The sequence below is a fragment of the Pyrus communis genome, chromosome 9 (assembly GCF_041283825.1).
Source record: "Pyrus communis isolate YQ-2024b chromosome 9, ASM4128382v1, whole genome shotgun sequence".
Taxonomy (NCBI): domain Eukaryota; kingdom Viridiplantae; phylum Streptophyta; class Magnoliopsida; order Rosales; family Rosaceae; genus Pyrus; species Pyrus communis.
In genome coordinates this window covers 23,551,328-23,576,949 of record NC_142573.1, presented here as the reverse complement: position 1 = coordinate 23,576,949, position 25,622 = coordinate 23,551,328, and the positions used below count along the sequence as shown (strand labels likewise).

At 37.3% G+C, this 25,622-nt stretch overlaps 4 protein-coding genes and 1 long non-coding RNA gene across 13 annotated transcripts; 1 reads left to right on the top strand and 4 right to left on the bottom strand.

The window, feature by feature from the left end:
• Positions 1 to 329: 329 nt before the first annotated feature.
• On the bottom strand, positions 330 to 870 carry LOC148694434 (uncharacterized). Its single transcript, XR_015966854.1, has 2 exons — positions 768 to 870; positions 330 to 507 (listed from the first exon to the last, which is right to left on the bottom strand). It is a non-coding gene; the product is annotated as an uncharacterized LOC148694434 (long non-coding RNA).
• A 6,716-nt stretch (positions 871 to 7,586) lies between these two features.
• LOC137741120 (reticulon-like protein B17) lies at positions 7,587 to 10,231 on the bottom strand. The gene is made up of 8 exons (XM_068480923.2): positions 9,432 to 10,231; positions 9,187 to 9,337; positions 9,005 to 9,079; positions 8,768 to 8,909; positions 8,605 to 8,674; positions 8,425 to 8,490; positions 8,205 to 8,327; positions 7,587 to 7,853 (listed from the first exon to the last, which is right to left on the bottom strand). Exons 1-8 carry the CDS (start codon positions 9,955 to 9,957, stop codon positions 7,660 to 7,662), a joined length of 1,347 nt encoding a protein of 448 aa, XP_068337024.1. The 5' UTR covers positions 9,958 to 10,231; the 3' UTR covers positions 7,587 to 7,659.
• Positions 10,232 to 11,940: 1,709 nt separating this feature from the next.
• Positions 11,941 to 13,773, bottom strand: LOC137739510 (DNA-directed RNA polymerases II and V subunit 6B). Its single transcript, XM_068479103.2, has 5 exons — positions 13,613 to 13,773; positions 13,150 to 13,325; positions 13,002 to 13,053; positions 12,238 to 12,305; positions 11,941 to 12,141 (listed from the first exon to the last, which is right to left on the bottom strand). Exons 1-5 carry the CDS (start codon positions 13,679 to 13,681, stop codon positions 12,072 to 12,074), a joined length of 435 nt encoding a protein of 144 aa, XP_068335204.2. The 5' UTR covers positions 13,682 to 13,773; the 3' UTR covers positions 11,941 to 12,071.
• Positions 13,774 to 17,969: 4,196 nt separating this feature from the next.
• LOC137739925 (Nucleic acid-binding, OB-fold-like protein) lies at positions 17,970 to 19,499 on the top strand. Its single transcript, XM_068479674.2, has 2 exons — positions 17,970 to 18,325; positions 19,021 to 19,499. Exons 1-2 carry the CDS (start codon positions 18,064 to 18,066, stop codon positions 19,206 to 19,208), a joined length of 450 nt encoding a protein of 149 aa, XP_068335775.1. The 5' UTR covers positions 17,970 to 18,063; the 3' UTR covers positions 19,209 to 19,499.
• Positions 19,500 to 20,538: 1,039 nt separating this feature from the next.
• Positions 20,539 to 24,012, bottom strand: LOC137739713 (protein NUCLEAR FUSION DEFECTIVE 6, mitochondrial). Of its 9 annotated transcripts, none has more exons than XR_015966767.1 (3): positions 23,633 to 24,012; positions 21,502 to 21,707; positions 20,539 to 20,870 (listed from the first exon to the last, which is right to left on the bottom strand). XR_015966767.1 is itself a non-coding variant. In XM_088700304.1 (3 exons), the coding sequence occupies exons 1-2, from the start codon at positions 23,910 to 23,912 to the stop codon at positions 22,908 to 22,910; spliced, it is 288 nt and encodes a 95-aa protein (XP_088556430.1). In that variant the 5' UTR covers positions 23,913 to 24,012; the 3' UTR covers positions 20,539 to 20,870; positions 22,864 to 22,907. The 9 variants fall into 9 exon arrangements, 8 of the variants coding, with proteins under 8 accessions (XP_088556430.1, XP_088556426.1, XP_088556427.1 ...); XM_088700304.1 differs by lacking the exon at positions 21,502 to 21,707 and adding an exon at positions 22,864 to 22,915; XM_088700301.1 differs by lacking the exon at positions 20,539 to 20,870 and adding an exon at positions 22,864 to 22,915 and having other exon boundaries at positions 21,451 to 21,707.
• Positions 24,013 to 25,622: the final 1,610 nt, after the last annotated feature.

The following is a 25,622-nucleotide window of genomic DNA, read 5'->3' as shown; positions in this document are numbered from 1 at the left end:
TGTCCATAGACCAATGGCAACCCTGCAGCAACTAAGTTTGTATATGTGCCCTCTATGGGCATCACCATTGCTAAAAGGGCATAATACACTGTTTGGTGCTCAAAGACACAGGCACAAATAAAGGCCTTTTTGTGTCTATGTTCTGACAAACTTGTCAGATGACCTTCTCCATCCATATTTGCACTATTTTTATTATTGTGCCCGGTAGGTTCTATTTAAAAAAAAAATAGAAATGCAAAATTTTGAAATAAAACCAAAAATTTAAAATTTTCATAAAATCAAAGATGGCAGCCTCTGCTGTAAAAAGCGATCCAATAGTAGAAATGGAATGTCTATGATGAAACTACAGAAATATTCCTCATAAAGAACATGTTTACAAGTGTTAAAGATAAAAGACCAACAAAATAATGAGATTTTCCTATCAATGTATCCATGCATTCCCACATATTGCCACCCATAACTGATTTTACCCTTTTTCTCAGCTCAGTGGATTATGCAATCACCTTCCTGAAATCCAAACCAAAGGAAAAATGAAAAAGGGAAAGGATCACATATTTTCAGTGATGTTTAACTACCCAAACATCCAATCAACATTGAGAATTCATAGTATCCTGAAAATCGATTTAAAATAACCAAATGTGATCAGAGCTCGTAACACTAGCATGCTTATGTTTTCAAGTGCATTCTAACTGCCGCTTGAAATATTTCATGATTGACATTGGAATCTGGTAGCCTGTTGTTACCAATGCGTAGAAAGCGTAGCTCACCTTAAGTTCGACTCCAGACTCTAGACGTGAGTGCACACCCACAATGGAGTGTTGAACGCTACATTCTCGCAAGAAGCAACCGTGAGAAATAATTGAATCCATAATCTACAAAATTCATTTGGCCATGAGATCATCAAATTTGTTCTCAATAATTACAAATCAAGTGATATAATATTTTTAGAGCCAGAATTTGATCCCAAGTGCAAACCAATCCACAACTATAATGCCAATGAAGAAAAAGACCAACCTCTGCCTTCTCGATGACTGGAGACTTCTTGAATGGCAGTGAAATATATGGGAACACATACATATAGACCACAATTGATCAAATCACTCACCTACATTTAGAAAATAGATAACCCTTACATAATGTGGCCTGTAACAAAGCAATAAAACAAAGAATTGAGATCATGAAGCACCAACTAAATGAACAATTTTGGGACAGTAATTGCATCGTGTACATACAAAAGTCACTAGCTTCTCAGTATAATGCAAAAGTTCTTTGGTGGCAGGATCAACAACCAACTGCCAAAACTGGTTCAAATTCAGCAGAAACTTAAAGATGAACCCAAAAACGAAGTATGGCATGACGAAAAAACAAGAGGAAAGAACATCAGGAATATGGGGGAGAGTTGCAACATTATTCAATAGTTCAAGCAGTCTGTCAGCAAACTATCCCTTTATTACTAACATTGTACCCATCACCTTATATCCTTTATGAGCATCCGCAATGACGAACAAGAAGAAGTAATAAAAGGAATTAACTTTTCAAAATCTTATATATAATTCCAAGCAATAATCACAAATAATTTTCATTAAATTCCAGAAATGAATTGTATAGTGGTACGACTAACAACTACTAATTGATCTTTTGACATGTCGCAACATGCCACACCGCAATCAAAATTTAGGTCCAATGACATCAATGGCACTCTAGATTAGAATTTCATTAACCTTCAATGTTTATCGTGTTTGAACTCCAATCCAAATCAGTCGTGACTATGTGTTCGATATATGCAAATGGATTTGAGTGTTTAAAAAGGATTAAAGGCAACTGCAGAAGAAGATGGGATGGTGCTTAGATAACTACACAGGCTTAGAAATAGAGAGCTATTTTTCCTACTATCCAATCAACAAAATTTCAAACATCAATTTGTTGCTTTCCTAATTTTATTATGCCAATGCAAAATGCAATGCCAATTAATATGCAGTATGCTGTGTTTAAGGTTCAACAATTCTTACCAAAGAAACATGCGAAACTCACCAGGGCCTAGCTCGTCCCATAATCATAGCAAAGATTAAGAAATAATTAGATGAAAGTAAAACCCATAACCTCATGTATTCCACACACAAAAGTAATAGAAGAAAAAAGCACAGCAGACATGCAGAGCTATAAACAATCAACCTAAACAAAATTAAGAACCAAACAGATGAGTGAATCGTTTCTGCACCTCAGAATCGCTTCAACTTCGTAAAATTTGGAGTCTGGGACATAACCTACGAGCAACCAACAATATGGAGTCAGAAGCCATGCCAAAATTTAAAATTTAAAATCCGAGACACCCAAATCATAATTTGAATGGAATATGCAATAACATTGAAAAACCATAAACCATTTTTCCAAAAAATGGGAAGAAGACAAACCAGAAGAACTCTGCGCTCGTACAACGGGAACAATGGACGCATTTGTTGCGTGCTTTAAAGCGATATTGGGCTGACAGAACTGAAATTTTGCGAGCTTGGTGCGGATCGAGGTCGAACCCAAAATCGGAAGCTTGTTGAGGTGACAATGAAGGTGCGACTGACTCCGAATTCGAAGGTTTCCACAACGGCGATGAAATATTGATGACGACCACGACTCCTCACTCCCTCTTCGACTCGCACCTGCCCTTCCCTCACCAACACCTCCTAACCCGACGCACCTCCCTCCCATGATCCCTCCCTATCGGACTCGGATCCCAACGCGATTTCCGATTCAGGCTCTACATCCACCGATCATCCCAAACCCGACCCACCCCCTCCCTTGATCCCTTCCTACCAGACCCCGATCTTCCCAAACCTTCCTCCATCACGTGCATGGAGTTTTGCTAGGGGATTCTGGTGATGATGGAGCTCAAGAGCCTCCACGATTTGTAGAGAAGGTAGAGAGATAAAGAGGGGTTGGAGAGAGAGACAAAGGTGAGAGAAAGAATCTGAGGGGAGGCAGAGCGGAAGGGGAAACTAAGGGGGCGTTTGTTGCGCCGGACTATCTCGGACTGGATTAACTTCAAGGACTAAGCTAGATTGACTTAGACTAGACTAAACTGGACTAACTTAGTGAAGCGTTTGGTGCAGTATTGGACTAAGAAGCTGGATAATAACAAATTCTAATATTATATTATTTAATATATAAATTATTAATATTTTATTATGATCTTATCTTTTTCTTCATCTTTTCCTACCATTTATGTCCCACTCTTTTCCTCTTCTCTCATCGTCCCACCCTCTCCCTCTTTTTTTCCTCTTAGACCTCTCAATTCATGTCTCTTTCTCATTCCTGATCAAACTCCTTATTGATTCCAGTCTCTATTTCTCTGTCCTCCCTCCCTCTCTAGCCATGCGTTGTTCGAACGGAACCTCACGGCTTCAATTTTTTCGACGAGTTGCAGGTTTCCCGATGTGTTTTCCGGCCAACCCTCGTTAAATTGGATGAAGTTAGCACCGCCAAAAAATTCATCACCATCTCTGGACCGAGATCTTAGCTTTGAATGCTCGAATCTGTCATGGATTTGAAGAAGCCCAAACAGGCCAAGACTTCCAGGCCATTTTCCGGCCACATTCGACCACATTTTAGCCTCGATTCAGGTAAAATCGTAATCTTGTCACTCCCAGCTTCAATTTGGTATATTTTATATGAAAGTTGGTTGTGAAATGGATCTGAAAGAGAGTCGGAAAGTTAATGATTGATCTAGGTGACCGGAGATGACGAGGAGTCTGTCGGAAGTGGTCGTTGAGCATGACGATGACGAGAAAGAGAGGATAGTCTTAGCTAGTCCCATGGTTATTAGGGGGTCTCGCTAAGACCTCTTAGTGAAGGGTTTTGTCCATGCTGGTCCCCTTTAGTCTCATTAATGTTAGTCCCAGCATGGAACAAACACAGTATTGGACAAATAGCTAGTCCAGTCCAGTCCAGTTCAGTCCAACTTAGTGAGGACAAACAAACGCCCCCTAAAGGGAAAGAGATAGAAGGGACCCGAGATAGAATAGGGGTAGAATTTTAATTATTATTATAAGAGTTAGTGGGCACAATTATTATTATAACAACTATTTTTTAATTATTATTATAAGAATTAGTGGGCACAATTGTGTAATGCGGTGGTGGAAACCTAAGTTTTTGAATTTAGTGGTGGGAAACCCAAACTTTCACCATAAAATAGAGGGAGAAGTCCAATTTAGAGAAGAGGAAACTTAGTATAAATCCAATTTTATAAGCTTGTCACTCCCGATCCTGACATACGTCTCAAATCGACACGTGATGTCATCAAGTATCCGTGCGTTTATCATATCCTGCCTTCGGGATATGGCAAAGCATAACCCAAGCATCGATTCGCATAGTAATTTTTTTTTCCTTCCTGATTTCTGGTTGGTTGCTCAACCACCCCCCTCCTTAAATTCGGATTGGTCCTCTGCCATTTAACTGATTGGTTCCTTCCCTTTGGCCTGAATGGCCTCTTTCCCACAAGGTGGGAGTTTATATTCATTTAAATCTATAGTTTAGTGAAACGACTTCAAATGTCTGTAACTATACCGTTATAATCCGGACTCGCAAACGGTTTTCGTCTATGCGTTCGTGGTCTCGAGATCTATTTGAAAACATCAATTGTGAACTTGAAAGGTCAACGAATTTTAAAGATTGATTACAAAAATTCAAATCGGATACTTATTCGATTTAATTCCAAAAATCAATGGAATTAAAATTAACTAATGAAAATAATATAAACGTGAAATACGAATTTAAATAACAAGATATGTAATTAATAGTGAAATTCCAGGGACGCGATTTAACAAAGCCATTATTAGTTATAGTCCAATTTTGTTTTAATTTTGAAGCTCTATCGAAGGTTAATTGTGTTTAGCATGATAAAAGGCTTGCGTTGTTCTTTTATTATTTTTTTCTTTTTTATTTTCGTTTTTCTTTTCTTTTTTCTTTTCTTTTTTGTATGAACCGGGAAACATAATTATAAACCAAAAAATATATAATGTTGGGAGTATCTATATCATGGGCCAATTAGAAAGAAAACATTATTATATTGTAATACTACATAAGTTGATAAAAGGAGTCCAGCATAGCATAACATAATTATATTTTCACACACCAGTGAAATATAACATAATACAAAATATATTAATTGTCCTCGTCATCGCTGCTTAAAATCTCAACGGTAACATTCTGCATATTTCGTGAGCTCAACTGTGGGAGAGACAAACCTCTAGGACGAATTTGTGCTTGATAAGTGCATGGTTCTTCAATAATAATGACACAACTGGTAGACTCTTCAGTTGTTGTTTTAGCAGAAACCAATTTGACAGGGTATTGTTCTGTCCTACCTGGGTTTGCCCATGCTGGCAATACACGTCCTTGAGGTGCACATACGCATCCGTTATTGAAGGGTAATGCGTAGCCAAGGCGACCATCAAAAGTAGTAAGAATGTACTGATTATCAAAAGAACAAGGTATGCGCCGGACATTAACAGGTTGTCGTGGACGTTGAACTGGAGGATTTGTTGTGGAATTTGCTGTTGTAATGTTGGAAGCAATATACGAATGTGATGCTAGAGATTCGGTTCCAATTCTAACTCCACGACGTCGCCTGTCCGCCATTCTCAATAATGTAGAACTTGATCAAATTCAAAAGAAACACAAGCGTATGAAGCAACCTTCTAAATTTCCATATACAAATTAGTAAGGGAGTGTGTGGACGTTTTATAGTAGAATAAAGGCACAAGTCCATAATTGTGCCAACATATTCTTTTGCTATAGAGTATTTATTATTTATTAATATTTACTAGACACAATTTCTAACATTTGTGTCAGAAAAGAGGAATTTATAATTATTAAGATATATTCTCTATTTGAAGACCCAATGAGAAGTAGAGTGATTTATTATTTATTAATATTTAGTGGACACAATTTCTATCATTAGTGTCATGAAAAGGAATCTACAATTATTAATTCATTTGTTTATCTGAAGACCAACTAACTTTTGCACAGATACCGATCCTAAGGGCACAATTGTTGATTATGTGTCACGACAGGTAGGACTTTAAAACCAAAAACCATATCACCAAGTATAAAAAACAAACCTGCAAGAAGATAACAATCTAAAAAGCAGTTCAAAAAGATACGAATCTAACAAACATTCATTGCACCTGGAAATTATCCTTTGTAAATCTAAAACACGCCACTTAGTAGTATGGTGTAGTGGTATTCTTCTTTACTTGTAAGTGAGAGATTTGAGGTTCGGTTCTCGGGAAAAACGAATTTGAACAACATTATTGCTAACTTATTTTGAGGTTAAAATATTGCACGGTAATAAACAGCTTCATACCATTATTTACCACAATTTTATAAATTTTAATTATTGGTGTGCTAGAGGAGGTGAAGACAAACAAGAGAGAACACATAGTGTCTCTGGTAAATAATTTTTATAGACACAAAATGTTTTTTGTGCCCCTTTTCAGTAAAAAAGTTGTCATGTGACCCCACTCGACATGGTTTCCGTGCCCATTAGTGTTTTGTGTCTGCTTTTTTTAACATTGGGCACAATAGATGGTGCCCTCTATGGAATGGGAATTGTTTAAGCTTTTTGGTGGTCAAACTGACACAAAATTCTCAATTGTGCCCTTTGTTTTGTACCCAAAGCTCATTTTTCTTGTAGTGATTGGATCCAGTTAATCCTTGACCCGTGAAGATCTTCCTCAAGTAATCCTGTCAATCTTTTGTGATGTGAACTTTAGCATATATGAAGGTGCTGCATATGAAGGTTGCAGAAGTATATGCGCGCGCGCGCGCATACATATGTATATGGAGTATACGTATACACAGAGTTAACCTTATATCTTCTCTTCTTTTTATTTTATTTTATGGAGTTGTTTAAATTATTGGACAGTTCTAGCATCTTGCATACAAGTTCAGTGAAGAAATCAGAGAAGATTAAGGATGACATCGATGGATTTATGGAAGTATTGAGGGAAGATTAGCTATGATTAGTTAAGTTTCCACCAGCTAGTCTCCTCCCGTTTGCTTCACTAATTAGCTCCGATATCAATCATCTACTCCGTCTGCGTTTCTCTCCCCATTTTTCTTTTTCGGGGGTCTCGTTTATGTTGTTGTCACTGTGTTTCTATTCCCTCTTCCCTGCACTCTTCCAAGTCCGTTCTAGGGTCATTTGGTTTTCACTGGCAAGTTGGGTCGAAGAAGAAGAGGGGTTGGACTTTTTAAAAATTATACATATGCTCTGCAGGATATGAGATGAACCTGCAACATTCAAGTTGGAGGAGTTATCTGCATTTTCTTAGATCTTGAGGTAATAATGTGACACCGTTAACTTCGACAGTGTGGCAAATATATAGCTCTAGTTAAAGTAGTATTGCATAATTTCTATTTGGTTAAATGTTTTCGCTCTGGTTCAATTTATTGAGACATACGTCCTATCATTGTCATCTATGAGTCTATGACACGGAAAAATCTAAGCAGAATCCCTTGATATTCCGGTTTTTAGCAATTGCCAGAGCTGACGATGAGGGCACTCAAAATAAAAGAAGTTGAAACAATTACTATTTTCTAGATGTAAAAATATTGTTATTGATCAGTTATTTGTTGTCATCAGGTACAAACACATTGTCACTGAAACTACTTATTGCTTGCCACTTCTGCAACTACTAATGCCTGTTTCTGCTCTTGTTTTCCGTCTGCGTCCACTTCTCCCACCACTCCAGCTACTAATGCCTGGTGATGCTGCTCCTGCTCCACTTCTGCTTCCCCAGTCTCCATTGGTTGCACCATATGTTGCCGGCAGTATCGAAGAATTACAAGAGATATAAATGCTGCAAAGGTAAGATACAACTTCTAACTTAAGAATCAACAGTTACTGTCAATCACAATGATGCTGGAAGAATCTTTAGGCAAAAGTAACGTTTGTTTCTCCTATGAGACTGCAAATAGAAGCTATAACATGAATGACTTTTTTTAGTTCTCACGGAAGTATTTGTACCTTGTAATTTGAATTTGATCATCTTATTGATCTATTTATGTTACTAGTCAGCAAACTACGAGTTGGTAAAGGTTTCAAAGATTACAAATTAAGGCAAAACCAATAGTGAGGTGTTTTTTCCTTCAGCATCTTTGAAAGTGGATTGTTCCAGAAACAGAAATATTCTGCAGTGCGATAAAATTACCTGTGAAAATACGGGTTTTGACCGAAGACAGATTCCAAAAAGCTGTGGCTGCTGATGCTGCTACAATCCTTTTGTGTGAGCAAGCCCCCCATGCTTCCAACACCCACCATTTCAAGCAGTCAACTGCATAACAAAATTACACTCAGTTTAACACGCTGCATTGATGAGTTATAACGACAGACTCAATAGATTTTAAAGTAGATTGGTGGATTGTGGATACCTTTTTGGTTGATTTGAATAGAGTAGCATGAGTATAGTTTTGGGATTGTGAAGCTGATAAAAAAAGCTAGCCATCATTTCACACAAAGAGTTAGCACCATGATCATTATTATAACACGAAACAAGTAAAGCAACGGAAAATAATCAACAACAGAGTTGGTTGATTAGAAGTTGGGCATACCAAGCATACAGAGCCTCCAAAATGTTATAAGATGCCCATACTCTGCTCCGAGAAGAAAGAACGGAGCTACCTGTAACTCAGAAAAGTTGAGCTTCCATTACTAATCATGCAAAGCAAGCAATTCCGAATTCAAATACTGCCTTAATGTTTTGTTTGTCATTACCCTGAGGGTCATGGATGGCTCTCCTGAGAAAAGCGCTCTCGTCTTTGATAGGGCAAGATTTACAGCAGGTAGTATCCTTTTGGCCACACCAAGAATGTCACCTTCTTTGAGTAATAGATCACACTTCTTTTCGGTGTTATTTCTGTGAATTAAGCCGAAATAAAAGAATGAGCATTGGATACAAATGAAACCCCCCTACACAAAGAAAAGAGTGGCTGAAAGGGAAACAAAAAGTACCTTTGACAGATTGAATTGGAGACAAATGAAGCACCCAAAAACAAAAGTCCAATTTGGGAAATCGCTGAGAACATGCTGAAATGATTGAATTGGTTAAGATTAGATGTTTTTTTATAGGCTAAAATTAAAATAGGAAAAATGTGGGAAAAGTGAATTGAGAGTAGCAGTAGACTAGTAGTCACCTAAAGTTGATTCCTTTGGCAAAGCAAGAGGAAAGGAAGAAGAGCGACCCCAAACCAAACCAAAGGCTCGACCTTGCAACATCTCTCCACATAATCAGATCAGTCATGAGCTGCCCGATTCGATCAAGACTACCCCGATACTCATCATCGACTGCAAAACCAAACAGCGAAAACACAAGAACCTGAGAAACATGTAAAGACCAAAGAAAGAAGAAGAAAAAGAGCAATTTTCAATTGGGACTTACTTGATGATGAACTTGGGGATGGCAAACTGAGAACCAAGTCCAGCTTTTCCTTCTTGGACCGCCTTTTTCTTGGCTTCACAACCTCCTCCACCAAGCCCGAGACTTTCTCATCTCGAGTCTCATTCTCCGACCGCCTCCGTGACCTCCGGTTCCTCGGCGAGGCACCCAGTAGGCCCATCTGCGAGCCTCTGCTTTTGCACTTACGGCGCAGCCCTGGAACCTCGACAGCAGGATCGTCAGCCATTTCAAGGCGATCCATGAGACGGGTCTTGGATCTTTTTCGTAAAGGGGAAGGCGAAAGAAGCAGTAGCTCGCGAAGAGGTAGCGACTCGGAAGATTTGAGGGAATGAGTGGAAGGCGATGGAGTCATCTTGGGTGATGATTTTATGAGGCCGAGAGAGAGATGAGGGACATGCTCGCACTGGGCAAGGCGTGAGGCTGACTTGGCTCGGGACGGCGGCTCGGACCGAGAATGAAGATGATAAGGGGGCGTTGTCGTTGATGTCGATATAGCCGTTGAATCCATCCGATCAGATTTTGATTAATGGGGTTTTATTTATGCGATTACGATCAGAATTTCTGGGTATTAATGAAAGATAGCAGTTTCTGGATCAAAGGGTTTATGGGTTTTAATTCGAAGGGAAAGATTTCTGGGTTTACTTAAGAGATTTGTGGAAAGGACTTTCGGTTTTTGGGGTTTAGGGTTCGGTTTGCTTCTTGGTTCTTGAAAAATGGAATCTGGGGTTTGAGGTCTCTAATGTAGCCGTTAGGAGCATTTGAATTTTAACGGCGAGGATGGTGGGGCCGTGAACTACAACGGGAGGAAATTTAAAGTGTCGTTTGTTTGCCATTATTTTGGTAGCTTCACACTGGTCCGTTGAATTAAGTTTTGTCTCTTTATAATTGTACTTGAAAAGATGATCAGTTGGTGAATTCGTTATGAGAATCCATTTTTGAGGAATGGAAAAAACTTATAAAGGGATTTTAACTACTTCATAGCTACTATCTTATTACGATTTACAAAGACATTTTAATATATTATTGATTTTCCCAAAAGAAAAAAAAATTGTTATAACGTTTGGAGAATAGTGTCAAAAGGTTGTACCACACCATAATATTGTTGTCTGTGATTACAGTATATGGGATATTGATGATACAGATTGTGGCAAATTATAATATTTTGGAAAACAAAAATGGAAAATTCTAGGATTGCTGCAACTTGTAATTTAGAGAAATTGGAGAAAATGTAAAAGGATAGTCTCTCCTCCCCTCCCCTTTTCTCTGGCCGGCGACCTTCCCTTCTTATTTTTCTGTTTTTGTCTCTTCATCGGTGCAGCCAACACCTCTTCTCCCCCACCATTTTGGGCAACCAGTGTTTCGTGACTTGTATGGAGCCTTTCCTCAACTATAATTTTTTGGGCAACCAGGAGGCCAATCACAACACAACACATGTCAACGCCAAAATAAAGTTCATAGAGTCCCACATCGATTGTGGATGAAAGCTCGAGACTCTCCTCAACTATAAAAGAAGATTATTCTCTTACAATTTATCTCTAATGTCGTTATTGTAATTAAACTAGTCATTAGAACCCACTAATAATGATTATGTTTGAACCTATGTATTTGTGTAAATCCTTCACTATTATTGAGAACTCATCTACTCTGTGGATGTAGTAAAGCTTAGGATGATCTACGTACATCTTGTATTTGCTTCCCTATCTTTATCTTTTTACATATTGTCTTCACTAGTGATCGGACCAACCGAGTGAAGGTCATAAATTTAACATTTTACGTTATTTCAAAGTTTCACTGATTTTGTGCATTAACACATATGGCAACCCTTGTAATTGTGTTGTTGTGTGTTTGTAAAAGCACCCTTATTAAATGTCTCCAGACTAAAATTAATAATACAATTGTAAGTCTCTACTCAATAATGGCTGACGTCAACCTTGTGTCACTCCCACTGGGGCTGGGGCCAATCAATTACAGAGCGTGGAGATAGATTAGTATTGGCTGTCGCAGGTTCACTTGAACGAAAACAGGTAATTAACGGATCCAACCATTATCTATCCGGCTTGATAAGTTCCAACCCAAAACCGCAATTTTAGTTCCTTTTTTATCTTGCAAAGTCCAGTCCTACTACTCACCTTTGTTTCACTTGCAGTAAATTCATTTCTCATCTCTTTTTTTTTTGTAATACATCTATATTTTTACACTAAGAGAATGAAGAGTTCAGCTAAGCCACACAATAAAAACCTAATTTGGTATTGACTTCACCATCCATGAGATTCAAATCTAAGACCTCTCACTTCGAGGAATACCACCAGACCGTAGTATTGAGTATTTTATTTCTCATCTGTGACAATAAAAGAAATCTAAAGATGGTTGAATCACACCCCGAAAATAGGATGTCCTTAACTTTCTCAAGTAAGGCATCCTTAAATTTCTGAAAGTTAAGGACATCCTTAAATTTCTGATGTCTTCTACAGTGTATCAAAACATTTACAGATGACAGAAAAAATCTTTCAACATGTAAGTTTATAGGTAAAATGTTACAAATGTTACAAGTCAATGAAGATCTAAACGGGAAATTTATAGATAAAATACCAACATCAGAAACCATTTTCCATGCGTAGATGATCATTCGCCTCCCACTTGCCTCTTCCACGAGTCTTCCACAATCAACTCATCTACTCCCCAATCTTCATAACTGAAAATTTCACACCCAATTAAAATGTTTCGCAATCACTGCAAAAGAAAAATATACAATGCTTTAAATGAACAAAACCTAAAATGAAAACCGCACCTTCCATCGGGCAGGTAGCGGCGAATGGTGAAGGGTACCTTCCGCTCACGAAGCTCCTTCATAGCAATCTACACAATTCATGATAAAAGAGATCATACAGTGTACATATGGGAAAACTACGCATTGTATCATTAGAGTACTAACAATTTGAGATCTCTCAAGTTGGATTAATTACCATACTTGTTTTCTTATATTCTATGGACAATCATTCACAACATGACAATACGGAGGATGGTATCCTAATATACGGGTGATCAACTTCTCTATAGAAGCAAAGAAAGCCAAAAGTAGAAAGAGAAAAACTGAGCATCAATGTAAAGTGTGCTCATGTACTTCAATTTTGCTTTTAAAAGTAAGGATTTAAAATTAATAATTGTGTTATTAATTCAACATCTATTATTCTACCTCTTATGTACGATTAGATGCTATATAAGGATAATACGCACATAGTCACAAGTCACAACACGCCATTTCTGGCCATTTTCCAAGAGTCACAAAGTGGCACAAGCTCTCGGAAACTTTTGAGTTTCTGATTACAATTGCATTGCGCTATAAGGTTTGGCCGTTCTTCCATTTACCTATTGCTCAAATTATAAAAAGGAGTTGTTTTGAAGGCACATGGACGTGGATCGAAAATCCAATATGCAAGCACTTGTTTTGTGCATGTCCATGGTAAAGCAGCAGATTAACATCGTAATAGTTATACTTTCTATGCATTTATCGAAGAGCTTTCGAGCATAAATATAGGTGTAGGAGAATGGTACCTCAAGTGGGTCAGTCTCACCCTGCAACTCAACCATCACAGGGGCATTCATGCTGCTCATCATAAATATAAAATACCCATTCAATCAATTTGCAATTCAAATTAACCAACAACGAAGATTCAAAACTGAAATTGATATAGAAATACACCTGATCTGCACAGCACGAGTGCCCAATATTCTAGCACGTTCATATTTGGTCATAAATTTGGATGTTCTTCGCGGTCGTTCCACCGGGGCTTGTTCTTCTTTGTCATCATCTTCAATGGCATCGCCTGGAAGATCATCGTTAGCGTTCTCCGCATCCGCATCCTCTTCTGCGCCCTCCTGTCCATCATCCAATTATTCTTCTTCAAATTTATTCATTTATAAAACAATATTTAACCTAAGGCCTGAGGAATAAAATGGTATCAAATTGATATCCATGAAATTCGAACCTCATACCTCACAGAATATCATCAAACCGTATTACTAAGTCGCAAGTTCAAATCTATTTCTTTTATTTGTCAATACATACAAACTTGTGATCCAGTAAATTTGTTAATCAGAGATTTTAACAACAATTACCATATAATTAAAAGAAGCAGGAGACGAAATTAAAGTAAAATCCTCACCTCAATTTCTGGCTCTACTGGCTCATCCTCGTACCCGATGTCCATTTCGTTGTAATCGTCGTCCGCCATGGTTAATTGGTGGTTTCTATGTCACGCCGGAGAAGAAGAAGTAGTAGACGAAGCAGCAGCAGCTAGAGGCGTCTCTCAAAATCGGAGGAACGGACTTTGACCTTATTTATATCAGAATTTATCTTGGCGATGGAAGACTTTTCTACCCTTCAGATTATGCCACGTCTGCATCGACCTTTTTCCTCTTTTTTTTTGTTAGTAATTTTGTAGGATAAATTAGAATTAGATGCCTTATTGTAGATTTTTCTAAATTAAACATATGTTACTTTTCAATTTTTGATTAAAGTGTTTTTACTTTTAATTAAACTGTATATTCCAGGTATATTCTTAATTTAAGTATTTTATAAATTCTTTTAAATCCATTTCTATGTAAAAAAAAATGAATTCAATAATATTCATTAATTTATTGCTGTTTTTATGGAATCTCATCTCGTCCTCAATTTAAGTATTCAATTATATCTACTAGGGTTCAAAATTAATTGGATGAAATATAGTTTTTCCAATTTCCAACTCAACATTTTATATAGATTATAATAAAAACAAGAGTTCGTTTATAATTAAAATTGACATGTAAACTAGACTGCCTAATTTCATGCAACTGAAAATAAATTTGAATTTTTTAACAACTACTTATAGTAGAAACGTGAACTAAAAGTTTTCACATTTTTATGTAAAATGAGTCCTTATTCCAATAATTATTTATTAAGACTTGACAAAATATTTTTTAGTGCAATGTTTTAATGTGAAAAGTTATCTTTTTTTTTGGGTTACACAACTTACACATAACGTACCATAAGTTTTGTACATACCTAAATAAGGATAATACAACGTACTAATAACTTGGTACATACTAAATAAAGAATTGCATAACGTACCAAAAGCAATATTTTATAACGTACCAAAGTACTAATTGTGACATCCCACATCGCCCAGGGGAGTGATCCTTATATGTATATTCACATCCTTACCTAGCACGAGGCCTTTTGGAAGCTCACTGGCTTCGGGTTCCGTAGGAACTCCGAAGTTAAGCGAGAAAGGGGCTAGAGCAATCCCATGATGGATGACCCACTGAGAAGTTGCTCGTGAGTTCCCAAAAACAAAACCGTGAGGCAATGGTAAGCCCAAAGAGGACAATATCGTACTACGGTGGTGGAGTGGGCCCGGAAAGTGATCCACCCCGAGCCGGGATGTGACACTAATACCTACCCAAATTAAATTTATATAACGTACGAATAACGTACCAAATGATTGGTACGTTATATTTAATATATTTGTTTGGTACGTTATATTTAATATATGTGCATGTTATGTTTCATAATTGTATGTTAATATGATGTTTATGTGTTTTTAGAATTTAAAACAACAAATTATTTGAATAAGAAAAATTCATCTTGAACGAATTATGATAAGATAAGATAGGATGTTTGTGGCAATTTTAGAATATTTGTGATATTATTTTCTGAACTAGTTGGTTAATTAAATACAATAAAAATCATAATTTTTAATTAAAAATTAGTAGAAGATGTTTGATCAAAAGTTCAAAAGTTATAGATGTTTGATTAAAACATTTTAAATTTGAGGCATCTATATCAAAATGCCCCAATTTTGTATGTGACATCCGACATACAGTGTCATTTACACGTGGTTTTTACCTTCACTTATTTTTTAACTTTTTGTCAACTAAATAAATTTAAAAAATATCAAAAGATAAAAATTAACAAAAACGTATGAGAAAAATAAAAGGATGCATTTTTTCCAATTAAATAAAAGTTGAAGGTGTTAAGGAACTTTTCACATACAAATGAATTCATCATTTTCTTCAACTGTGAAGGTTTTTTTTTTGTATGAGTACATTGTTGTCTATCCTTCTTCGGCATACACTAAAATAGACAAAAGCGGCCACAATCGCGAAAAAAACCGCAACCACGATTTCCAGTTCCCGACAACCATCCCTGGTGAAAACCATTCTTGCTGTCTCCATGGCTGCCTTATCCTTCTTGGAGGCTTGCTCGGAATGGGGAATGACGTGGTGTATAACGACTAATGGATCTGATGCTTCTCCAAGCTAGACTCTGTCGGTGCACGGGGTGGTTAAGGTAAATGTGGATGCTAGCTGGTTCGTGACTCTACCTGCCGGTTCTTGGCTGTGCAGAGAAGAGAAATCAGGGCCAATAATGTATTGGCGGCTAAAGCGATGGGAATCTTGAAGGGTTGTAAGATGGCTAAATAGAGGGGCTTTGAGCATATTGTGATGTAGTTGGACTCGAATGAGCTCATTTCTTGGTTGAATGGAAGTATTGACCAAGGAAATTGGGAAGTCTTCTCGATCTTGTGTGAGATTTGCAGATATATTGCGAATTTCAAGTTGTGTTAGTAGTCTTGGGTGTCGAGAACAGCCAATGGAGCGACGAATTTTGTAGCGTCGCATGTAAGAGCGAAGATGTGTGACTTAGTCTGGGTTTAATGACCCCCATCTTCGTTTGTTCATATTCTAAATAAGGACAACCTACCTTGCCCTCTAATGTAGTTTTAGTTTTGACGTGATTAAGGTGACATGGGAAAGTTTATATGTTGTAGTTTTTCCTTATTCTCGTTTATGTTTGTTGTTTGTTGGCCTGACGTGGCCTTCTGTACTCCTCTTGGCTTTGGCATGGTGAATGTATTTTCCAGTTTCTTCAAAAAAAAAAAAAATAACTAAACTCGTTTTTGGGGCTAGGATGATGCCCTAGCATGGATGTTTATGGTTTTTTTTATGACTATTTGATGGATGTTTAGTTTTATTGGATGAATTTTTATTCACTACAAGAATTGAATGCTTATGTTCCAGTTCTTTGATTGATCACCTTAAGGCTTGCATATAGTAATTTGAAGACGGATTTGAGGCGTAACTGCAATATAATTTGAATATTAGCTTCTTGTGAATCAGGGTTGTTAATTACATAAAAAGATTTATGGTTTGCTTGATTCTCTCGTTCTTGTGTATGTCATGAGTTCTACATGTTAAATTTATGCCCTAATCGGATAGACTGCAGGTTACAAATTAGGATATACAACCTCTACCCTAACAAGAGAGAATCATATACTTAAGAAGAACTATGATCTATAGTACCTTAACCGGACTTATACGAAAATTGTCATCTAAAAGATCAAATATTCCATTTAATGCATTAAAACCTGAACTAGATTGCTTGTGGTTGATTCTGAATCCCTAGACCTTCATCCCTTGCAAAACGCTACACAACGACTATTTTGTACACTTGCAAGTGTAGACCACTTTCCAAGCGAGAAGATATTATCAAACCAGCGGATGATTTATCAACACCTGCCAAATGATACTTTTAGTCATATAAATTCTCAACTAACATTGAATACTTTGGAACATTTTTAGAGAATTCAGACACATGTTTTATTGAATAACATAATCCAACCCAATTTTGGGTGGCAAATTTGGATGGAATTCTTGTTATGCGTTTGAAATTTTGAGTTCTGATACCTTCGTTGTATTGAACGCAAAGTTGGTTTTAACATGGTCTATTTACGAGCGGTGAAGAGAACGGTCTTTGTCTCATTGCCAACTGGACACTCAACGATGTGACAGGCGCTCTACGCTACATAAAGATTAAGGTTTTTGTCAAATTTTCTCTTTTTTGGTTGAATGGGGTTATTTTCTAGTTTATTTTGGCCTAAGAGACTTGGTTCTTACAATCTGTTTTTTGGTTGGTTGCGTCTAAATTGCAAAGTTTGTACGAAATGGATACCTTCAAATTCCTTCAATCTCTGCTCATTAGATCTTGCAACAATGTTGACACGTTGTTATTATTATTTTTTATTACAAGCGGTGTTACTATTCATAACCAAAGAGAATTTGAATTCAAAATATCGTATGTTGATAAAGGAGAAATTACCAACACATCAAGTGTTATAACACAATTGATTGAAAACTTCAAAATAAAATTTTCATTTAATTATATTATGACACTTGTTGTATCGAATTAGATTCCTAATACACTGAAAAATTCTTAATTGATAAAGAACTCTAACGCCTAGTACAATCTACGTGCCAAATACCAACATTGATTTCTTTTAAAATTAAAAAAAAAACTAATGAAAATAGTTTGAAAATTTTGATTTTTAACGATAAGGACAAAATAAAAGATAAAATGAATAGTACCAGGATTGACTTTTTAATGTAAAAATATGATTTTTCGTTATAATGAAAACTTTTCGTTACAGTTCCATTTAAAATTTTTATGTCCTCGAAAAGAAAAAAATAATATAAAATGAGGGCGCAAGTAGTCGATCCCAGTCCCACCCCAAATTCGATCTAGGGTTAGGGTTGAACAAATTAAGGACACAAATTGGAATTTCGAACAGAGAGAAGAATGGCGACGACGACAGCGAATGATTTAGGGACAGTGACGGCGAAGAGAAAGCCGGTGTTCGTAAAGGTGGAGCAACTCCAGCCAAACACGAACGGCCACACCCTCACGGTGAAGGTGGTGAGCTCGAAGCCGGTGAAGGTCACCAACAAGAACGGCGGTCGATCATCTTTGTCGTCTCGGCCTATTCAGCCCGCTCGCATCGCTGAGTGCCTCGTTGGCGACGAGACGGGGACCATTCTCTTCACCGCTCGCAATGACCAAGGTATATAATTCATGATTCTGCAAGTGTTACCATACAAGCTAATTATCTATTTACTGTAAAATGTGAATTATGGTATGTATTATTTGGATTTGTGTTTGGTTTTTTATGGGTAATAAGGTTTGAGTTGTGTTTAACTGTTTCATTTACGCCAAAGGGAAACCATGATTAGGATTACAGGGAGAATTTCTGTTTTGGGTTTGATTTGATTCATTAGTAGTTTCAGTGAAATGTCTGCCTTTGATATAATGTTTGATTGTTTGGAGACCAGGCTATGATCTCTAATCCTGCTATCGGTTTAGTATGTTCAGGTCTCTTTTGGTAAGAAGAATTGAATCGGAATGGATAGCTGTCAAAATTCAATGTATTTTGAAGGTGCAGGAGAGGGGTTTTTCATTTTAAGGGGATTAGAAGAGGATTAGATATGAAGAAAACTTCTCCCTTCTACTCCCGCGTTTTGGGGATGGATTGGATTGGATAACTTTTCATAATCCATTTTCTACCTCCAAGCTGCTTATTCATTGTAATCCAATCCTCCATACCAAATGAGGCCTTATATCTTGGATGGACTATTTGTACAAGGAATGCTAGTTGGGACCCAATTAGATCGAATAAAATTATGTATATTCTGTTGTTGGGGGTTATTTTTGTTTTTTTGAATGTAATTTAATTGATGACCTCACATTATATATGTGCAGTTGACACAATGAAGCCAGACACAACTGTGAACCTGCGTAATGCAAAGATTGACATGTTCAAGGGGACCATGAGGCTAGCAGTCGACAAATGGGGACGTGTTGAAGTCACCGAACCAGCTAACTTCCAAGTTAAAGAGGATAACAATCTTTCTCTCATTGAGTACGAGTTGGTTAACGTTGAAGAGTGAATGATGAGTATATTGCGGGAGTGGATGCTGATGAGGTTTCTAGTAAGAGGTTAGTTAGATATGTATGTGTGCCTAACCATTAATGTAAGCGAGATGCAACTTGTTGATGTGCCTGTCTTTCTGTCTCTAGTCTTGCGATTGCCGTGCTTTTAGTTTTAGAGGAGTGAGTGTGGGTGGTGTTGTAATATGACTAGGGCATGATTTGGAAGTTTTAAACGGTCTCTTTTGTTGTTGGAATTCGAATCTGGAAACAACTCCGCTAGTTGTATTTAATAAATCATGCATTGTGTACATCGTTTGCGTATGTCTTTTGCCATCAACTACATAGTTGCTGTTGTATTTGTTTTCTGCAAACAAAAAAGTATTTGTTTTATTTTTTTTTTTCTTTTGAAACTTTGATGAACTGCGGCCAGGTTTTGGAATTGATTTCAAATCAATGTTTACAGGAGTGCGTTAGAACGTTTGAAAAAATATGTTTGTGTTTCATTTTTATATTGGCCCATTGAGTCCGATAATTCGAATATAGTTTCTATCTTGTGACAAAGTCAACTTAAATATGACCCACTAGATTTAACAATGATTTATTCGGCTCGATATAATATAAATCTTTTCCATCTCCTCATCTTTTTGTGAAGATCGTGCATAAAGAAATAGTTTGTTAATGAGATTTTAATTTTCTCTGTGATTAGCGTATCGCATTTTTCAAACAAGGATATTGCTATTTACTCTTTTGTAATTTTTTACACACCTTTCTTAATTTCGACTATTGGATCGAATGAATTTAAGAAAATCAAAGAACAGAAATCAACATAGTATATAAGAAGTAAAAAAAAGTACATGTGAATACTGAATAGCACCACTATAGAAAAAAGGAAGCACCACAATAAATTCGTGGATTCCTTCCTAATCATGTTCTCACTCCCCTTGGAACCCGAATATACGAACGCAAGCGTTCCAAATGACGCCAATACGTGAGGTTTTGGCAAAAAGCTGAAATCCTAAAACCTGAACTACCAGTTGTATAGCTAAAGAGATTACACTCATTCGGTTGGCTTCAACACTCTCTTTTAGTCAGAATCAACACAGCCGCCCTCCACCTCTACCTCCACCGCCACCCCCACCCCCACCCCCACCCCCACCCCATCAAGAGTTGAAATACCAACGCAACAAAGCTACAGGAAATTTCTAAACCCAGCGCGAGTGGCCGACATCATCATTTGACAACTAAGAAAAAGTTAAGAATTCCATACAAGAACTTGCTTGCAATCAAAGAAGGTACGCTTCCAGGCCGATGGAAAAGCAATCATCACAGGAGAGATGAAAAGGATGATGAAGGCAAGAATATATGAGTAAGAGGGTACGAATTGACGAGACAAACTGTTGAAAATAGTAGAGTTCAATCATTCAAAAGAAACTAAATTAAAATCACATCTTGTTGACTAGTATCACTAACCACAAATACGAGTGAGATGCGAGTGGGAGAACACTACAAAAGAGGGGAGGGAAAGACAATGTATGAGTGATGAGGACTGTGGCTGTTTGCTGCTCTATTATAAAAAGTGGCCAAATGAAATGTAAGCTCAGGATCGCAAAACACTGTTTATTGCGCTTTGAGTTTGGAGGTCAACATATTGAAAGGATTGATCAGCATTCCTCAAGAATCTGCGCACGGATTGAAAAGGAAGAATAAACATGTCAGCTACTCGAGATATCTGCAGGGTTCTGGCAAAACCATAAAAGAAGAAGCAGAATTGGAATGCGAAATCAAGTAGCCCCTAACAACCTTTGACACTTTCTACGCAGCGTAACATAGATCATGGATCATGTATGAGCCAAAATGCTTGCAAACCCAAACTTGAATGGGTGAACATGTTCCCTCACCACTTGATCAAGGATTACAAAGTCCAAGCTTGACTTGAGTATACCCCAAACTCCACTCACTAATATTCATCGCTTCTACCACGACATAATACTACGATAATTTCTAGAAATCGAGCATATACCCAAACATAGAACTGGATTCTTTTCTAATTGCCAAGTCGAAGCGTTTAGACTAATGGCAATGGAAGGGCTTATATGCTTTAAAAGGTGGAAGCTACTTTTTCTTCATATCAGATGCAATACCACCTCATGGCCCCAAATGCAAATGATTTTTCTTCTAATAAAAGAGCAAAGAGAGAAATAGAAAATTTGCTAGACATGATTCAAAGCCACCAGGATTTAAAAAAAAAAAACAATAACATGCAGAGAAGATTATATATTCATCTGGGAAATGTAGTCATACAATTCTTACATATAATATTCTCTTTGTACTCAGACCCCCCTCCCTAAAGGGAAAAAGGCGAAAGAGCATAAAAAATGAGAAGGTATTTCAGAACAGATTCATGCGGTAAGCATGCATTATTAAGCTTCCAAGACATCATTCTCTTCAAGTGCAATAATTTTGAACAGACTTCTACCCGACCTCACTGGACAAAGATCATGCATCATCGTTGCAAGCTGATTAAATACAATGACTCTTTGGTCAGTAACATCAATGCAAAGGAAACAAATCAAATATGCCGCAATACAAAAGATTGCCACTTTATAAGTGTAAAGCAGAAACACAAAGGAAATGTCTTTAGGACTTTAGAAAAAGGTAACCAAGTCTACTCGTTGATCTAGGTTTAAAAGCTCAGAACATGCAACTTATCTCTTGTGCAGCTCATTCAAAACTCCTAATTACCAGCAGTCACTGCCTTCTAAGTACATAAAACTTCCTTGAATCCTTGGAACATTCATCACACATCATCATTGCAAGCTGATCAAATAAAAATGATCAGTACACTAATTTTCTGATTATCGTGGTTCAAACATTTTTAAACTCCATTTAAACATGTAAAACATTCAGAGCCCAGAGCATGTAATATTTATCACCCTTGAATTTGGGACTTCTAAGTTAAAAGAGTAGAGGAGAGGTGACACGGAAGAAGCAATGAGCAGAGCAGAGATAAGATTTCACTTGGGTGCATTTTCTTGTCACTTTAACAATAACAAGATACAATCTCATTAAAATACAATTTCAAATCCGTCTTCAACAGTTTACCTATCATTGATGATTCGATATCTTAAAAATCTCCATGAATTCAAACACATGTAGAGTATTTCTCAATATAACTGAAGCCATCATAAAAAAAAATTGCCATGAGATAACTCAACACATCTAATGGACTCCAATAAACTTTTCCTTAAAAAAACTTCCACAAATTTAAAGAACATAAAAGTTCTCCAATCCATCTTAAAAGCTTGAAATTTTAACAAATCAAAGTTACTCCAATATCGCTTCTTGATCTTCATCTGTCTTGGCCTACAGCAATAAAAAGAGGTATTTTGCACCCTTCACTAATATGTAGGAGTATGGGAAGAGATATTGACTTAGTTATTAAGATAGAAATTGAACAAAAAAAAAAAAAAAAAAAACCAAAGAGGAGAGTTAAAATCCACCATATTGAGCTATTAGTACCTAAGAAATTTGTTCGTGGAAGTTAAAGACCATAAAACTTACTTAATGAACATCTTGTATCATGAGAGACACATATTATAGGACTCTGTAATGACAATTCAGAATTTATGGATTCTAAATATCTGAACCCAACATAAATAACCACTAACTTACCGAAAAAGGAAGAAACTGATATCAAGGGACCTTACAAGTGTTCGCTAGATACCTAATTCAAGAATAAAACCCCAACGATTAGGCAGCCGACAAACAAACTACTTCTTTGTTGAAACTTGAACATAATGAAGCAAGGATGCTCCTAAAAAATATGCAACCGCACCAAAATCCTAGCAGGAGGACTAAGAAGCACAAGCAGAATAAGAGTGGATGTTAGCACTGGCATAATGAGATAAGAAATCCTCCCATCTCGTCGAGTGTCTATTCTTTTGTTAGTTCTACTAAGATAAGCTAAAATGATCAAAACTCCAATATCAGTGTACAAATGAGGCTCGATATTACGAAAATGGATGGACTTGTTACACAGAAACATAAGCATGTGCTTATGTAGAAATGAAAGTTGGAAACTTCCACAGAAATAGTTCCATAAGTTGAATGCTTCCATCAAATCGAAAAATATGTCAGGGGATTATTTGGAAAGCATTCATATTTCGATTTTTGACATGTTTATTCATAACAGCCACATTGAAATGGAAACGACACGAATTAAAGAAAAAAGGATATTTCAATGTCAATTTCAATTTCAATTTCGATCCTATTGCACCAAACAGTAGTTTTACAGTGAAACCAAAACACAGTAGCAGTCACCAGGAAAAAAAAAAAAGCCAAAAGTGCAACAATGAGGGCAGCATCGACTCCAATTTCCAACAAACCCAAAGAAAAATACACAAATTCAGGAAGAAATTGGTGAAAGTGAGAGTGAGAGTACCTTCTGAAAGCCAGCCATAACTGTGGCGAGTGACAGAGAGCATTGAGTTCATCAAAGCCGAAGCTGTTGCAGTGTGGTAGGGCAGCATCGACTCCACGCAGAAGCTCAATTGAACAGGAGACCGGAGAGCGGGAAAAGGAGAAGAAGAGGAAGGCCGCTTCCCGGCCATGCGGAACGGGGAACGGGCGGCTTTGGCTTCGGGGGCGAGACGCGCCGCACAGCCAGAGCTGCGCGCGGCGCAGGAGCGGAAAATGGATCTGGCGGCTGCTGAGGTGGCCATTGATTCTTACTATTTCTCAGAGGAGGAAGATTTAGGGTTTTGGATGCTTGCCACTCCAACACTAGGGACGTGTTTGAGAGTTCGGTCTTTTTCATTTTGTATTGAGTAATGTTCTTATTTATTCTCTAAATTCTTATTTTTATTATATATTTTTTAAAAAGTTTTAAAAAAGAGAAAAAATTGTCACTTACTATGGTCTAATGTTATTCATTCCTCATTTATAAATGACAGATTTTAGGTTTGATTCTCATCAAAAATAAATTTGAATTACATTATTACTAATCTACTGTGACACTTAGCCTAATCCTTGCGATAGATAATATCTTTAATTCAAAAAAAAAAAAAAAAAAAAAAAAAAAGCTTCTGACCCAAACTAGAACTTGGACTCGATTCGATGGGGAATATTTTTTTTTTAACAAATAATATTATCTATACTAAAATGCTGGAGAAATAAGCTTGTTGATGCACAAAATCGGCGATGACTTTGGTACAACAGAAAATGTGAAGTTTGTGACCTTCGCTAGGTTGCTCTAGTCATTAGTGTGGATAAGTATTTAAATGAATAGAGACAGGGAAGCAAATAACACAAGATGTACGTGGTTCACCCAGATTAGCTACGTCCACGGAGTAGAGGAATTCTCATTAGTTGTGAAGGGTTTACACAAATACATAGGTTCAAGCTCTCTTTTAGTGAGTTCTAGTGAATAGTTTAGTACAAATAACATTAGGGATTATTGTGGGAGAATGATCCCCTTTTATAGAAGAGAGTTTTTAGCTTTGTTCTGACATTGACATGTGTCGTGTTGTGATTGGCCTCTGATATCGATACGTGTCGCGCTGTGATTGGCTTCTGATATCGACATGTGTCATGTTGTGATGGAGGAAAAGTCTTGTGGGTCCTTAACGGTATGCTGTTAATCGGTGCTTAGTAGTTTCGGGATTGGTCAAGTATGGTACAAACAGTGCTCCCCTAAGTTCTCGAGTGAGGGAAGCTCCTCGGTTGGGGACTTGCAAGATCCAAGCCATTGAGTAATCATGAAACTTCCAAGTACCGAAGTGTGGTGTCACCTTCACTTGCCTTCTCTGTCCTGTAAGTAGATATGGCAACTTCTCTTAGAAGTATTTTTCCTTCATCCAGGAGTGGTATCTTTGGTTGGAGTTGACGCACAAGGTAATGTATCATTTCATTTTAAGCTTACTTGTAGTTTCGGGTTTGGTCAAGTGCGATACAAACCATATAGTAGGAGTCCCCCAAGTCTCTAAGCAAGGAGATCTGCCAAAGGAGGTGACAGACAAGGTAAGCAATCAAAGTTCCAAGCAATCAGTCTCAGATCGGTAGGTTGATCTTGGGTTCCGGCTGATTGTACTCATTCTCCCAGTCTCTCATTCAGCAATAAGGATAAAGAGAAGAAACAGGGAGAAGAGATGATATGAGGTACTCTTGTTTTTGGAGAAGACGGATGAATCGACACGTGCTTTGTTGTACTTGACTTTCCATAGGTGTATTCTTGAACTGGGCTGGAGGGTTTTCTGGTTTCCTCCAAAGTAGTGAGCCGACTCCAAAATTTGAGGGTCAAAACAAGTCCGTCAAACCTGAAGTATGTTCGATCCTGATGAAATGGGATACTTTTGCTGTTTGGCAAAGTAGTAGATGTGGTATGGCGAAGCTTTATTCTGCGACAATCGTGTTGGCAAATGGCTGTTGAGGCT